Source organism: Sinocyclocheilus rhinocerous, unplaced genomic scaffold (assembly GCF_001515625.1).
Source record: "Sinocyclocheilus rhinocerous isolate Xijiao unplaced genomic scaffold, SAMN03320098_v1.1 scaffold215, whole genome shotgun sequence".
Lineage (NCBI taxonomy): Eukaryota > Metazoa > Chordata > Actinopteri > Cypriniformes > Cyprinidae > Sinocyclocheilus > Sinocyclocheilus rhinocerous.
In genome coordinates this window covers 515379-532322 of record NW_015660885.1, presented here as the reverse complement: position 1 = coordinate 532322, position 16944 = coordinate 515379, and the positions used below count along the sequence as shown (strand labels likewise).

At 37.4% G+C, this 16944-nt stretch overlaps 2 protein-coding genes across 3 annotated transcripts in view; one reads left to right on the top strand and one right to left on the bottom strand.

The window, feature by feature from the left end:
* Positions 1-450: 450 nt before the first annotated feature.
* On the bottom strand, positions 451-6833 carry LOC107725764 (presenilins-associated rhomboid-like protein, mitochondrial). The gene is made up of 10 exons (XM_016535157.1): positions 6657-6833; positions 5581-5782; positions 5265-5405; positions 5148-5196; positions 4403-4498; positions 2821-2970; positions 2650-2720; positions 2543-2571; positions 2359-2511; positions 451-1432 (listed from the first exon to the last, which is right to left on the bottom strand). Exons 1-10 carry the CDS (start codon positions 6755-6757, stop codon positions 1318-1320), a joined length of 1107 nt encoding a protein of 368 aa, XP_016390643.1. The 5' UTR covers positions 6758-6833; the 3' UTR covers positions 451-1317.
* Positions 6834-8315: 1482 nt separating this feature from the next.
* Positions 8316-16944, top strand: part of LOC107725760 (protein MB21D2) — a 9175-nt gene continuing 546 nt past the window's right edge. For both annotated transcript variants that reach the window (XM_016535149.1, XM_016535148.1), the window contains exons 1-2: positions 8316-8733; positions 13760-16386. In XM_016535149.1, coding sequence (XP_016390635.1) covers positions 8334-8733; positions 13760-15024 — 1665 coding nt within the window. In that variant the 5' untranslated portion in view covers positions 8316-8333 and the 3' untranslated portion in view covers positions 15025-16386. The remainder of the gene's footprint in view (positions 8734-13759; positions 16387-16944) is intronic.

The following is a 16944-nucleotide window of genomic DNA, read 5'->3' as shown; positions in this document are numbered from 1 at the left end:
AAACAGCTGTTTTCTATGTGAATCTCTGTTAAACTGTAATTTATTTCTGTGATGCGCAGCTGAATTTTCAGCATCATTACTCCAGTCTTCAGTGTCACATGATCTTCAGAAATCATTCTAATATGCTGCTTTGCTGCTCGAGAAACATTTCTGATTATTATCAATGTTGAAAACAGTTGTGCTGCACAATATTTTTGTGGAAACCAGATTTTTATGATTATTCGCTGCATGCAAAGTTCTAAAGAACAACATTTATTTGGAACATTTTTGTAACAAATGTCACTACAGTCACTTTTCATCAATTTAATGTATCCTTGTTGAAAAGTATTAATTTCTTTCACAAAAAATACAAATCTTACTGACCACAAATTTTTGAACTTTTAATCAGCCCCTTTTTACAACAGAAAAAAAATAAGAAATGTGCAAATATGTCAACAAAAACACTTTATTTTAGCTAAATATATTTTTTTTGGGGTGAAATATGACCTGGACATTTTTTCATGAAACCCAAACTGTGTGATTAATTAAACAAAAACCAGAAGACAGCAAAACGAGTGACGTGTGTGACTCAGAATGAAAGAACAGAATGATGCGATGGAAGTTAACGAGTGATAACTGGGAAACAGGAAGAGACGAGCGATACATTGAGTTCATAAAAACATGAGGAAGTGAAAAACAGACTCATTGTTCATGAGCCATTATGATGCCATGGCTGTTACTGAACTTTGGTCGATCTGAGAAAACAACACTGAAACGGTTTCTATACTGACGTATAGCACAGGTGAGTGTGTGTGTGTGTGTTATAGAGAAACATGGTTAATCATTCACATTTAACAAGGACCAAAGTCTCATCTGAAACTTTTTAGCAAATTATAGCAAACAATTATAGCAAATAAAACAAAAGCTGACACCTGATCATTTCTAACAACAGATTTTTGTAAATCATTTTATTTTTCAAAATGACAGTCACAGACTATTTTAAACATTTAAGTTTCTGTACATTGTGTCAAATGTCACCGAGACCTATAGCGACCTCAGAGCTGTGTGCCGAAGCTCCGCCCCTTTAGATACATTTGCATTTCTAGCCAAGAGGGGGCGGAGCTACTTGGACTCAAATTTTAAATCGGAGGCGGAGCATAATGACATCACAGCAGTACTACCGTTACTCACTGTGACTGAAACGGACCTCACTCTATGACTCTCTCACAGAACAATCAACACAATATGAGCTTCAAGTGCATGAATATCTGTGTCCATTTCTCAGTCTTGTGTTTTTCTCCATGTCACCTGCTCAGTGTCTACCCATGATGCAAGGCTCTATATCGAGCCGGTGCCACCAGCGCCCGGTCCTCTCGTTCTGAAGTCATGCCACAACTTCACCAGCGGCTCTCTGTTCTTCCAAATGAGCTCGTGACCGTAAATGATGTACCAGCTAGAGGAAGAAAGAGAGAGAGAGACATATTGACACACTGAGCACAGAGAGAGAATGAACATGCTTGTGTTTGCATGTTTACAGCTGGTATTAAGATCCATTAAGAATCCAAATGAGACATCACCATTCACACTTGCTGTTAAAATGCATCTCAAATATAGCCCATTTTGAGGCAAGGGTCCCAGATTGAGTTATTATATTTAACTAAAACTAATACAGTAAAAACATATTTTAGTTAACTGAAATAAAATAAACATTACCCGAAATAAAATAAAATGCAAAAAAATTAAACATTTTATTTCAGTGACTTGCCAAGGCAACATCTTTTTTTAAATTTTTTTAAAGTTTTTAAGTACTAAAAAACAACAACAAAAAATAAACTAAAAAGAATGAATAAAAATTTATTAAAACTATATAGACATAAAAAAAGGATAAAAACTCAACATGATTATTAAAACTTTAACTAAAATTAAAGTGAAAACAGAAAATCTAAAAATAATATCTAATTAATCAAATATTATCACAAACTATAATAGTCAATATAATATCTATATCCATGTATATATAATATAATATCAATGAATTTTGAATTAGGTTTTATTTTTATATTTTTGTTTTCATTTTAATTTTAGTTTAAATTTGAGTAATTTTGTTATGTGCTTTTGCCATTTTTATTATTTTTTATTTTATAATATTTCTATTTAACTTTAATTTATGTTTAGTTTTAGTGATTTTACTACTTAATCTTAACCTTTTTTGTGTTAGTTGTCAAGGCAACCTGTCTAATTTTCACTTCAGTTTTTTTATTTATTTTAGCTTTAATTCATTTAACAAAAAACATATTTAACAGTTTTAGTAATAACTACACTTTCTCCTTTCAGCTAGACAGATCTAAATGTATGTGAAAGCAGAGATGGGTTACTCACATGCCGAATAAAGCTCCACCTAAATGAGCTGCGTGATCGAAAAAACGCCATCCCAGAATCAAGCCTGTGGTATCCAAGGCGACGAGGGCCTTAAGAGCCTGTTGGCAGGAGAAGATCATGAGAATGTGGCCATCATTACTAAACAAAAGCTCTCTCTTACACACACACACACACACACACACACACACAGAGGACAGTCATGATGGCCCCTGACTGACACAACAATCTGTTCAAGACATTCACATGAACACTGATGAAAACCTGAAATGTATAATCTGAAAACACACTCACCGCCCCCAGTGATGGACCAAACCGACCCATCGCTGTTTTACTCACATAACTGACAAACGTAGAAATCACACCTGAGAACATGGGGCCAGAAAGACGAAATCCAATAACACTGATGAATTTATAGGGAGTAGGATGGTTTTCGAAATCTGAAAACTCGTAAATGACACAGACCTGCGGAGAGGTAGAGCGCCATGAACTGCTCTTTGCCCATCATGTTGACGATGCTCGAAGAGAAACTCCAGAGCACGTACATGTTGGCCGCCATGTGAAAGAGAGAATAGTGACTGAACGTGGACAGCAGCATGGGCCAACACAGAGCCTCTGAAACCAGATCACAATCCAGATTAAATTACTGTGCAAACAAGATCAGAAACCAGATTAAATAACTGCATAAACCAGATCAGAACGTGGATTAAATAACTGCATAAACCAGATCACAATCCAGATTAAATTACTGCATAGACCAGATTAAATAACTGCATAATCCAGATCAGAATGCGGATTAAATAACTGCATAAACCAGAACAGAATCCAGATTAAATTACTGCATAGACCAGATTAAATAACTGCATAATCCAGATCAGAATGCGGATTAAATAACTGCATAAACCAGATCAGAATGCAGAATAAATAACTGCATAAACCAGATCACAATCCAGATTAAATTACTGCATAGATTAAATTATTGCATAAACCAGATTAAATAACTGAATAAACCAGATCAGAATGCGGATTAAATAACTGCAAAAACCAGAACACAATTCAGATTAAATTACTGCATAGACCAGATTAAATAACTGCATAAACCAGATCAGAATGCGGATTAAATAACTGCAAAAACCAGAACACAATTCAGATTAAATTACTGCATAGACCAGATTAAATAACTGCATAAACCAGATCAGAATGCGGATTAAATAACTGCAAAAACCAGAACACAATTCAGATTAAATTACTGCATAGACCAGATTAAATAACTGCATAAATCAGATCAGACTGTGGATTAAATTACTGCATGAACCAGATCAGAATCTAGGCCTAGATTCCAAAAATTCGACTTTCCATCAAAACCTTGTACTATTTATATACTATTACATACTATTACTGTATTTTGAGTTAGCTTTTTATTTTGATTTTAATTGTAAGTAATTTGTTATGTGCTTTTGTCATTTTTATTAGTTGTTTTTTAAAATAATTGTTTCAATTTAATTTAATTTCTATTTAATATTTCTATACAATTTAAGATTTTAGTTATTTCCAGTTTATAATTTTAATGCTCCAATTTAAATGTATTTCAGCTAGTTGCCAAGGAAACAATTCTAATTTTAATTCAGTTTAAAGTTTTTACGTCTAATATTTATATTTGATTTCAGCTTCAGTTTCCATTAGCAAAAATGTTTTTATTTGTTTTAGGTTTAACGATAATATCCCTGGTTTGCAGTGATATACTACCAGGCACAATTATGCTACCAGGAATCTTGTGCATGTGTACTGTACCATAAATTAAAACATAATACAAATTATTACATTAAACATTTTTTTTACTCTTTATTATTCATTTGAGCACATTTTCAATACCAAAGAAACCTGAAAACATGCTGGACTGTACAATAAAGTGTAAATCAGACCATAATCCTAATCAATCCTACACAAAATTCCTAATTTTGAGGCGATGTAAACAAGACTGACCCTGAAAGAGAATTGTTATTTAGATGCAGCACATTATGAAAGCCAAACAGATGAGTTGACTCACTGGAGGAGGGGTTAGATGTGAAGTACTTGAACATAGTGTGCTGCAGAGAAGGAACTCTCCAACAAAAAAACACCAACGCGTTCGCTGCAATGATGCCTGAGAGAGAGAGAGAGATTTGTTCAGAGGGAACAGTGCACAGAGAAATAGATGGACAGCATCTGTTTATTTAAAGTCCCCCTGTAGTGAAAATCAAGTTTTTTTATGTTGTTTATTTGTCTATGTGGTGTTTTTAATATGCTTAACCATGCGCTAATCTATTAATCAACACCATTGCAGAGTATTTTTCTCCTTAAAACTGTAGTTTCCCAATGGCAGTCCCAGAAATGCGGTTTGAAACATCCCACGGTTTGCTACGTCACAATCCAATAACCAATCACGTCAAGGGATGTAAAAACATAGTTTTATCAGTCATTATCCGTGTATGCCATTGTTTTGCGTTTACTACAGTTCAGTGGATCAGGAGGCGCTGGCTGGTGTGACTGAGTGGAGGCGGGGCTAATTTGCATATTCATAGATCAGCATATAGTAAATGAGGCAAGGGTGTAGAGTTACATTCAAGCTATTTTAAGGCATGAGAAAACATTTAAATATGTCATTTTGATGATCGAAGATAAGTTTTAAGGGATAAAATATTTGACTACAGGGCGACTTTAATAAAATTGCATTAAATACATTGTCTCCACAATCTATACTGATCATCAGTGTAATATGAAGGGCTGGATTGGTTCGTGTCATTCAGACTGACCTGTGACTGTTTTCTGTCCATCACTTAAACTGTTCCACCACTTGCTCACCTGCAGAAAAACATACGCCTATTAAACACCAATCGAAAAACACAAACGTGCATAAAACGGACACACACCTGTTTGTGCAAATCGCCTTGTTTCTGAGGCCGTATCTTCTCCAGCCAGTCCGCTTTGACATCATCAAAGTAACTCTGTACTCTAGATTTTAGACTTTCGTACTGCCATATCGCCGCTCCGCCGAACGAACAACCTGTAAACTGAGCTGGAGTTATTACGATATTCTAAAAGATCATAATCCACACACATATTGGACCTTATTCTTGTAATATAGATATTTGAATTGTCCCACTGAACTGAATAGTTAAAGTATAATGACAAAATGAAATAGTTTCTGCACATTGTGCTCACCACGTGTCAGTAAAATATACCTACCCCTATAGTGAAGACCAATGGTTTGACCAGTCTGCCAAATGACCTGGCGGGTACATGTGGGGTGGGCGGGTCTGGAGCAGGAGCCTCGCCCTTCTTGTGGAGGATTTCATTTAGCTCCGCCTCTTCTGCCACACCCTTCTTTGGCTCCACCCTCTTTGTTATTTTGCGGAAGCCACACCTCTGCTGCGTCTGGAGAGTGAATCTATTTGGAGCAAAACAATGATAAAATATTGCATTTATATCGATTTTTCAATGGATGGAATGAGGAAAAAATAAAAACAGTTACCCAAAAATTTTATCTTCATTTATAAAGACTTGTTTGATAAAAGCAACCTTGAGAGAACTTATAAACAATATATGTAATGCATTTATTTTATATAATATAATGTGGGAGGGACTTGATTTGACTGGATCATTCAATGTATAATATAAGATGTAATATATTACATTATAATATAATAATAATGTGGGATGAAACAGTTTTTTATGTTTTGTTTTTTTACATCGCCTGCAGGGCCTTGGTAAAATTTTTTGGGGTTCAAGTGCATAGCACTGAAACCCAATTGTAATTGTAATTGTTAGAATGGCCAAGGATCGGTAATCTCCACCTAAAACTGATCGGGCAGACCAAACCATAAGTCGTAGAGACTTGAAACTAGGGATGGTAGTACCCACACCGTCTACAACGTCACCAAGGCTCGTCTCAAAACTTCACGAAACTAGGTGAGCACATGCGACAGGTGATTCTAAACAAGCATGCAAAGTTTTATGGAGATCGGACCACAGTTATTACTCATATGTTTTTATTTACTACAATACATAAGGTCCAATCTTATTTCTAGCTCTCCTTAAATTATGTTTACATCTACAAATGCCTTAAAACAGAACTAAAGACGCGTTTATAATCGAAACAGTTGATCATTATCGTTATGTTTCTAATGACATTCATTGCGTTCAAATATTAGAACACTTTAAGCTGAAGCTTTAATGTCTGAGGTGATGAAAGCCACTGAAGCTGCTGTGAGTGACATGAGGCGCTCAGTAAATAAACGCGCAGTCAGAGGAGTGTTTGTTACCTGTTGGTCAGGTAGTGTGTGCTGCTGATGTCCTCTGAAACCCTTCTGAACACTGAAGCCCTCACCGATATCATCACTGCTGCGACCCCACTGCTGCTCATACTGCAGCTGCTTCCGCTTCCGGCTCAGAGCACGCCCACAGCGGCGCCTGCTGGAGGAGAACACGCACTGCACTGACAAGATTGAGTCCTATTTTAAACTAAAAGAAAACGTGCATTTTAAATCTAATTCATATAAATTTACAATCAAGATTTCAAATTTTACTAAATTTGCAAAAATCACGTTTTGATTTATTTGCATGCTTGTTTATTTTTTGTTAATCTGTTAATTGGGCAGGCTTTGCACATTTTCATTTTGTTTTTATTCATTTACTATTTTTGTGAGAGTTTATTAATTAATTAATTAATTAATTTGCAGGTTTGCGCATTTGTTTATTTTATTCAGTCATTTATTTTACTCATTTGCAGCAAAGTTGAATTTAATTATTTATTATTTTTATTTATTTTAATATATTTGACTTGTTTTTTAGTTTATTAATTCATTTATTTTATTTGCAGGTTTGCAGATTTATTTATTTTTTGGCAGATTTTTTACATTTATTCAATTAATTACTGATTTGCGATTTTAATGGATTTAATATATTTGGCACATTTGTTTTTATATTAGTTTATTCATTTACTATTTGTGTCAGTTAATTAATTAACTTGTTTGCATTTGCTTAGTTTGCTCATTTGTAGCAGAGTTTTTTTTTATTCACTTAATTATTTATTTGCATGCTTTCACGTTTATTTATTTTTATTCATTTATTATTTTGGCAGCGTTGGCAGTTGTTTTCATTTTGTTATTGATTTACGATTTTTGTTTATTTATTAATTGATTGATTTTATTTATATTATTCTATTCGTTTTTTGCCATTTATTTATTTATTTGCACGTTTGCGATTTTTTCAATTCATTAATTAGGCTATGTGGCAGAGTTTGCACATTTGTTTTTATTGTATTTTTATTAATTGTATTAATTTCTATTTTTGTCAGAGTTAATTAATTAATTTATTTGCATGCCTGCACATTTGTTTATTTTACTCATTTATTATTATAGCATGTTCTGCGCTTTTTTAAAATTAAATTTGGATTATTTTACGAATTTTTAGTTTATTCATTAATTAATTTATTTCTATATTTTGCGAATTTGTTCATTTTTTATTCATGAATTATGTGGCAGAGTTTGCATTATATTATATTTTTATTACTTTTATTATTTATTTGCATGCTTGCACATTTGTTTATTTCACTCATTTATTGTTGTAGCAGGTTCTGCGGTTCTTTAAAATGTCATTTGGATTATTTTACGAATATTAAATGTATTTATTTATATATTTAGCTAATTTGTTAAAACATTTTCATTAATTATGTTGCAAGAGTGTGCACATTTTGTATTATATTTTTATTAAATTGTATTAATTTCTATTGTTGTCAGAGTTAATTAATTTATTTGCATGCTTGCATGTTTGTTTATTTTACTCATTTATTATTATTGTAGCAGGTTCTGCGCTTTTTAAAAATGTATTTTGTATTATTTTCTTTATTCATAATTTTTTTATGTATTAATTAAAGGTCTATGTGGCAGGTTTTTCATTTGTATTTATACTTTCTTTTATTGTTTTGGTTTTCATATTTAATGTTAGTATATTTGTACTCATTTATCTGCAGAGGCGGTGTTTCAGCACGTGCATGTCTAATAAAGAAAAGAAATCAGCGTCGGTCTGCAGCTGCGCTCCGGTGCGCATCACAGTACAGCGCCTGCGCTCCGCTGCTCCGGTTCCACCGTCTCCTCCTCGCGAACATGGCGGCGCCTGCGCTCTCCAGCCGGGCTGGTTCAGCTGGCAGCAGCCCCACCGCCACCCCGAACAGCACCAAGCTCGTCCCGCACTCCCCCGAGCTGGACTTCAGGTCCGGAACCAGGATCGAGGAGCTCAACCGGCTGATCGCCGAGTTCAGCAAGCACGAGCAGCGTGAGTACGACGACCAGCGAGCGCTCGAGATCCACACGGCCAAGGACTTCATCTTCTCCATGCTCGGTGAGAAAGAGCTCCGCTCCGACACAAAGCAGCACATGCATGCCATGCATCTGAAAGCGAAGTGCGCTTTTGCGCGTTCGGTGCGTCTGTTTGTCTTTGTCAAGCGCTTCGGTCTGTGTTGAGCAGCGGATGGGTGTGTTTGCAGCTTCAACACCCTCAACTCGGGTTTGCAATGTTATTCAGACGCTTTATGTGCATGAGCTGACAAAATCTGTTTATCTACTTGCTGTTAAAGGAAAAGTTCAGCCAAAAATTAATATTCTGCCATTAATTACTCACTGTCGTGGCTGTATGACTTTCTATCTTCACTGAAAAACAAAAGGAGATGCACAATCTCCAAGCCTCTCTGTATCCATTCAGTGAAAGTGGAAGGTCAGCAGTGGCTGTCAAGCTCCAGAGAGAGCAAAAATGCACTTTTGAAGCCATAAAATGAAACATGTTAAACTTAAAGCTATACATTTTCACCTTAAATGACATGTAGCTTGCTTGGTTTGATTATCGGAAGGAAAAACAAGGCAAGACAGCATGAGAAAAAGTAAAATAAGGAGTAGAATTAAATGGAAATTATTTCAAATATAATAAATGATTAAAAACATTAACAAAATCACAAACATGCCAATAAATAAATTAATAATTAAACAAACTGACAAACATGAATAAAATAAGCAAACCTGCAATAAATAAACGAATTAATAAATTAAAAAATGTGAATGAACAAAAATAAAATACGTAATAAAGAAAATAAAATAAAAACAAATGCACAAACCCTGCCAAACTATGTACACATTAATTAAAAATAATAATAATAATAAACAAGCTTTAAGCATGCAAGTAAAACTAAATGTTGTTTTTTGTTATTAAAAAAAATATTTAGGCCCAAATTAGGCCTCTGACTGACCTGTTTCACTGATGTATGACTTAAAAATATGCATAATATGAAGTTTAATATTGTTTATGTTAAAATTCCATCCAAATGCATGAAAAAGTTGTATGCAATTCAAATACAGAAATCTTAAATCTAGGTCTGAATATGTTTTGGAGTGGAAATGGTTGTGAATTATTGTTTGTAAAAAATGAAATGTGTAACCAGACCAGCAGGAATAAGTGGCACCAAATTAGTAGTCATGTGGCGCCATTAGAAAGAGCATCACTGCATAAAAATAGCACATAAAAGCTGCATTTATTCCTTAAAGAGTTGAATTCTCAGAGACGCTGAACAGAAGCAATGCACTGTGAAGCAGAAGATCTCAGCAGCAGAGATCTGTCCAGACGCATGAGTTCAGGAGCCTCAGGGCCATGCACTGACTCTGTCTCACGCGTGTTTACTCAGCCATGCAGTCATACACTCATCTACGCTGCATGGAGGACAGGATGAAATCAAAACTGACAGTGTTTACTTCTTTAAAGGTCCCCTGAAATGCTTAGAAACACGCTGCGTTACTCTGTGTTGACGTCATTTTAACTGAAACAGGAAGACAGGGCGGGACATATAAAGCAGCCCCGCCCCTTTTTAAAATAGCCAGTAGCGTTCGTTTATTGATCCGCTCCGTGCTATCGTGTATCTGGGCCGGAGCAGAGTGTGTGTGCGGTGCGGTGGTTAGCGTGACAGCGCGAAACCAGACTTCTTTTTTTCCTCAATGGAAATCATATTTACACTGTTTGAATCGTTCCCTGTGCCCTATATAGTGCACTACGTGCCATTCACTGCACAGAAAATACTCATTCTGTGGACAAGTGACCGATGTCAGCGCGGCTTCAGCGTCTATTTTATAGTGTAGGGGGCGGGGCTTCGGATTCTAGAGAGCATTTGATTGGACAGAAAGTTTCATGAGAAGCTGAAGTACGATGTGACGTCAAAAAAATCGTTGAGCCGTTTTGGCGGAAGTGACGAACTGAAAGCTTTGAATGCTTATATCTTCTAAATGCGAATTTTGTCACTGTTTCGGAGCACACTGCCTTATAGATAACCTTAGGACTAACATATTGATACTAACACCCAAAAAACTTTAATTTTGATTTCATGGGGACTTTAAGTCACATTATGAAAGTAAAATGGGTTGCGATCGCTGCTGGGTCATTCTGTGTCAAATCAACCGAAGTTCAGAAATGTCCCCTGCTAAAATTTTTGACTCTATTAGTATTTTTTTCTGTAGAAAGAAAAAAAGAAATATGATAAAAACTAAAAAATTAAATGCCATTGAAGAATAATTACTGTGTAATACACTATTTTGTAGACAGAGGATGGTCAAAATGATGATTTTCATCTGAGATTTAGAGCCAAATAACAGGACAGTAAAAATGACTTTAGAAAGATTGCAGTATCATTTTGTTATTTTTACACAAATATTGTTAGGTCTATAAATCTGTTGACGTTAGCAATCTTTGTGGCATTATATGCTAATGGTAAAACATGGTAAACAGCACTTTTCTTCCAAAAAAGCATTTTTTCCCCCTCCAAAGTTTGCATGCATGTAGCTCAAGAATTATTAAAGATATCTGAATATCCTTTCAAATAACAAACTTTTCTTTTGGTGGCTCCAGGAGTGAATTGCTAAATTGTGCACATTTTCAGTGGTCAAAAACCAAATGTGTGTTTCTTTAAAAAAGGAATGTCTGAAGAACAGAAAATGTTGAAGCTCTTGTTTCCCTCTATCAAAACGATTGCATGGAACATACCTATCCGAGTGCCAAAAATATAATTTTTCCGAAGTTTGCATGCTTGTAACTCAAGAAGTATTAAAGGGATCTCAATATAATTTCACATTCTGGTTCTTAGCAGACTTGTTTCTTTTGCTATCTAATGCATTTTTAAGGCCCTATATGGTTCAATCCTATAGATATGGAGATCTCAATGCACAAAATGCACAAAATGTCAAATTATACACATTTTCAAATAGTCATTTTGATCCACTTCTACAAAATAGTGAATTACTCTGTAAAAATACATCCATGATATTTAATATTTTGGCTTTCTTTTTCATTTATGTATTTCTTTCACCAGAAAAAAAAAAGATCAAAATCAACATTTTTAGCCGGGGACCTCTGGTTGAGTCGACACAGAATGACCCTGTAGCATGCTGAGCTTGAGTTTACTGCACTCTTATTATGATAGATGCTCAAATTGTGGGCCTGAAGGTGTATTTCTGAATGTTGAACTCGCTGTGGCGAGATGTGAAAGGCACACACACACACACCACTAAGTTGTTTTGGTTTTTCTGAGCATCTCTGGAGGTTCTTCTGCTGCTGACGGGAGATTTTAATACCCCGGAGTCACTGGCTGGCACATGTACACTTCATCATGAGCTTGAGCTCAGGTGTGACTGGGGATTATTTTCTTCAGGAGTCTGTGGGCTGTTTGTCTGGTCTGAAATGTTCTTGTGTTTGTGTAGGAATAGTTTTGTAGACTCTATTGCATGTGCTCTGTTGCTCTTGTGGTTATAGATTAACCTTTATGTCAATTGCTTTATTATGAAATTTTGTTCTGTGAAGCAACACACTTCGTTCCCTCTAATGCTGCGCTCACATCTCGTCAGAAATACCGTAATTGCGAAACAACAGCTTGTTACAACATAGAAATTGTTTGTTTTTGTGGCAACACTCACGACGCCAAAATGCATCCATGTGCAAAAACTATATCACTAAAGATGTTTGCATTAATTTAAACTTGAAATAGACTTGATAGATTTGAAAATTAATTATTTTTGCAATGCCATTTTGTGACGTTACAGGTGCAAAAATTACAATGCAAATTTAATTCTCCTCCCTATTCTCTTGCAAAACATTGATCAGCTATAATAAAAGTGCATTTTAAACTGCAGTATTTCTAGAGCCACTACTATTGTTTTCCATGTTTACATATGACATCACAATGACCAAAAGGGAGAAGTCAGGGTTTTCATCCATTTTCGAACTTTTAGAAACTATTTCAGACACTATTGTTTTCACAAAGGATCTTTACTCTCACAAATTGCACATCAGGACTTCAAAAATACACACAAACACACACCCTGCAATGATGGACGCGCAGTCTCTTTGGGTGAATCTCATGAAAACATGCCAGTGTAAAGAAAACAAAGCCTATTTTACAACTGGTGAGATGTTCTTCATTGCGACGCTATTTTCATGGCATTTAAACACATTTATATCATCGTAATTGTTTTGCATTTTTATTTTTAAAATTCTCATTACTGTAATACAGTGATTTAAAAAAAATGATAATAAAATTGCACTTAATTACAGGTTATGAATCAAAAGTAATGCAGTGATACAGAAATACTTAGCAATTTATATAATATACTTTTTCACATTAAGTTCATGAGAATTGATGTGAAATTAATGATACTAAAATAGGCTTTTAAGTGGCTTTCATGAGATCCAACCCTTAAAAAAAACAAAACTTAAAACACTGGTTGGATATATTTTATGCAAGATCTTTAAATCAATTTATTTATTTAAAATGCAAAATGTGTAGGAATTCCAATAAAATTTCCCACTTGGAATAGCTTTTCTTTTGTCATGAAAGACTTGTATAATATTTTACTGCTTTTTTGGTCAAATATAATCCCTTTTACAAGGAAATTTGCGGTGCGTTCCAAACGGGATATATCGCCCTCCAAAGGGCACTTCGGAGTGGAAGCAATCATGGCCGCCATATTGAAGGGTCGTTCCAAACCGAAGTGCTCAAAACTGGCCACTTCAAAGGGCCCTTCGGAATGAAGGATTTCGAAGGGTAAAACTGATGGACACTTCGGGCTCCCATGATCCTTTGCACAGATTCTTTGCATGATGACGGCGCCTCCGTGTGGGAACATGATGGTGACGCAGAAGGGCACTTCAATGAACCGTTGTTTGGTCCCCTACACCCTTCAACCCTTCAAAGTTCTCACACTGGAGGGTAAACCCTTTGAAGGGATTAGGGCATTGGGATGAGCCCTTCCGAATGGATAGCAGGGATAGTCTGTTTTATCTACTTTGTAGAAGTACACAAAATTTGTCCTTCTTTAATGATGTAATTTCCTGTTTTCAGGCATGGTGCAGAAGTTGGACCAGAAGCTTCCGGTTGCCAACGAGTACCTGCTGTTGTCCGGTGGGGTCCGGGAAGGCGTGATTGACATGGATCTGGATGAGTTGACGGTATATGCGCGGGGAGCTGATTACGACATGGACTTCACGTTACTGGTTCCCGCGCTCAAACTCCACGACCGAAACCAGCCGGTCACGCTAGACATGCGTCACTCGGCGCTCTGCCACTCCTGGCTCAGCCTGCGTCTGTTTGACGAGGGAACCATCAACAAGTGGAAGGACTGTTGCACTGTTGTAGACCATGTTAACGGTGCCACCAATTACTTTTTCTCACCCACGCTGGTGGCCGACTGGTTCTACGAATCCATTAGTATGGTTCTGGCGGAGATTCAGAAGAAGCCGCAGCGCGGTGTCCCGCGGGTCGAGAAGGTCGAGCGCAACGCAACCGTCATCTCCATCATTTTGGGCGTCGGAGGCAGTCGGATGCTGTACGACGTGGTTCCAGTAGTGTCGTTCAAAGGCTGGCCAGCGGTGGCCCAAAGCTGGCTAATGGAGAACCATTTTTGGGATGGGAAAATCACGGAGGAGGAAGTGATTAGCGGGTTTTATTTGCTGCCTGCTTGCTCTTCTACAGGCCAGAAGGAAAACGAGTGGCGCTTGTCGTTTGCGCGCAGCGAGGTGCAGCTGAAGAAGTGCATCTCTGCGAGTCTCATGCAGGCGTACCAGGCTTGTAAAGCTCTGATTATTAAGCTTCTCTCACGACCCAAAGCCATCAGCCCGTATCACCTGCGCTCGCTCATGCTTTGGGCCTGCGACCGCCTGCCGCATACGTACTTGGCACAGGAAGATTACGCCGCGCACTTTTTGCTTGGGTTGATTGATGACTTGCAGCACTGCTTGGTGAATAAGACCTGCCCGAATTACTTTATCCCGCAATGCAACATGCTAGAGCATCTCAGCGACGACATGGCCATGCTGCATGCTCGCAAGTTGTCATCAGTTCGCTCTGACCCAGCAGAACACTTGCGGAGCGCGATCGAGCATGCAAAAGCCGCGTCGCGGCTCACGCTTGAGCTCCAGTGGCGCGGAGGAAGCTCAAACCTGTCATCCCCTCTGTCGGACACCGGAGCCGATCAGCAACCAGACGACCGGCTCGCGAAGAAACTCCAGCAGCTGGTCACGGAGAATCCTGGGAAGTCCATCTCAGTCTTCATCAACCCAGACGATGTCACACGACCTCACTTTCGCATTGATGACAAATTCTTTTAAAGCCACGCTTATTGATCAGACTGGCCGTTGACTGGGAACAAGCTCACTTTCGCATCAATGATACATTTTTCTAAAGCCACGCCCACTAATCTGATTAGGCGCTGGCTGCAAACAACATCATCCAACCTCATTTTTGAATCGATGACAAATTATTTTGAAGCCACGCCCTCTGATCTGATTGGGCGCTGGCTGCAGATGACCTTACATTTGCATTGATGACAAATTCTTCTGAAGTCATGCCTCCTGATCTGATTGGGCGCTGACTGGGGATGAGCTCACTTTCGCATACATGATAAATTTTTCTGAAGCCACGCCTACTGATCTGATTGGATACTGGCTGCAGACGACCCCATGCAACCTTACTTTTGCATTGATCAATTTTTTTCCTGATCTGACGAGCTCCCTTTTGCATTGATGACATTCTTCTGAAGCCACGCCCCCGATCTGATTGGGCGCTGACTGCAGATGATGTCCTCACTTTCGCATTGATGATAAACTCTTCTGAAGCCACGCCCATTAATCTGATTGGGAGCTGATGACCTCACTATAGCATTAATGATCAATTCTTCTGATGCCACGCCCCCTAATCTGATTGGGTGCTGACTGCAGAAGACCTCACTTTCGCATTGATGACAAATTCTTCCGAAGCCATGCCCTCTGATCTGATTGGGTGTTGGCTGCAGATGACCTGACATTTGTATTGGTGACATTCTTCTGAAGCCACGCCCACAATCTGATTGGGCGCTGACTGCAGATGATGTTACATGAACTCACTTTCGCATCGATGATAAATTCTTCTCAAGCCACGCCCAATGATCTGACTGGGAGCTGACGACCTCACTATAGCATTAATGATCAATTCTTCTGATGCCACTCCCTCTGATCTGATTGGGCGCTGACTGCGGACGACCACACTATAGCGTTAATGATAAAGTCTCCTGAAGCCACGCCCCTCTAATCTGATTGGGCGCTGACTGCGGGCGACCTCACTTCGCATCAATGGCATTCTTCTGAAGCCACGCCCCCTGATCTGATTGGGCGCAGTTTTTTTTTTCTTTCTGTTTTTAATGAGTCCCAGAAGCAGGAAGCCGTGTGTTTTGCACAGCGCCGGAGATGTTAAACGCTTCAGGCTCTGAATATGATGTTAAAAATGGACATGATCCTGTTTCACTGCTGCCAGTTTGAAGTCGTGTTCACGTATCTGTTCCTCCCCATTATGGACGCCAAGCTTTTACGGGAAGGATAGAGAGAGAGCGGAAGATTTATGGAAGGATGTGTGGTGAGGACGGTTTGTGGAAAACAGGAAACCCATAACTCCACTCAGAAGTGCAATTAGAAAAAATGTGTTTATATGCTTTACTTGTAAGTAACTGTAACATGATATTGTAAACACGCTATTTTAGACACCATCGTTTCACAATCACACTTACAGAAGAACTTTATTCTCACAAACTGCACATTAAGACTCCAAAAATACACACAAGCACACTCCCTGTGATGATGGATGTTTGTTTCTTTTAACACACAGTCTCTTGGGGTGAATCTCAAGAGACTGTGTGTTACACACACACACACAAAATATGTATAATTATATTTTGCATTAAGATTTTAAACACATTTTAACCCTAAATTGCTTTTTTTTAAATTTTTTATTCTCATTAGATTCTCATTACTTTAATACAGTGAATTTAAAAAAATAAAATAAGCCTACATTAAAGACCATACATCAAATAATATTGCAGTTGAAATAATCTTTCTTTTTTTTTGCATTGCATTAATTAGAATTACCAGGTCAAATGTGCTTGTCATGAAAAATCTTGATCCTATTGGCTTTTAAATTCCTTTCATGAGATTCACTCCTTGAAAAAAAAAATCTAAACAGAAAATGTATTTGTCTGTATATTTATATATATATACATG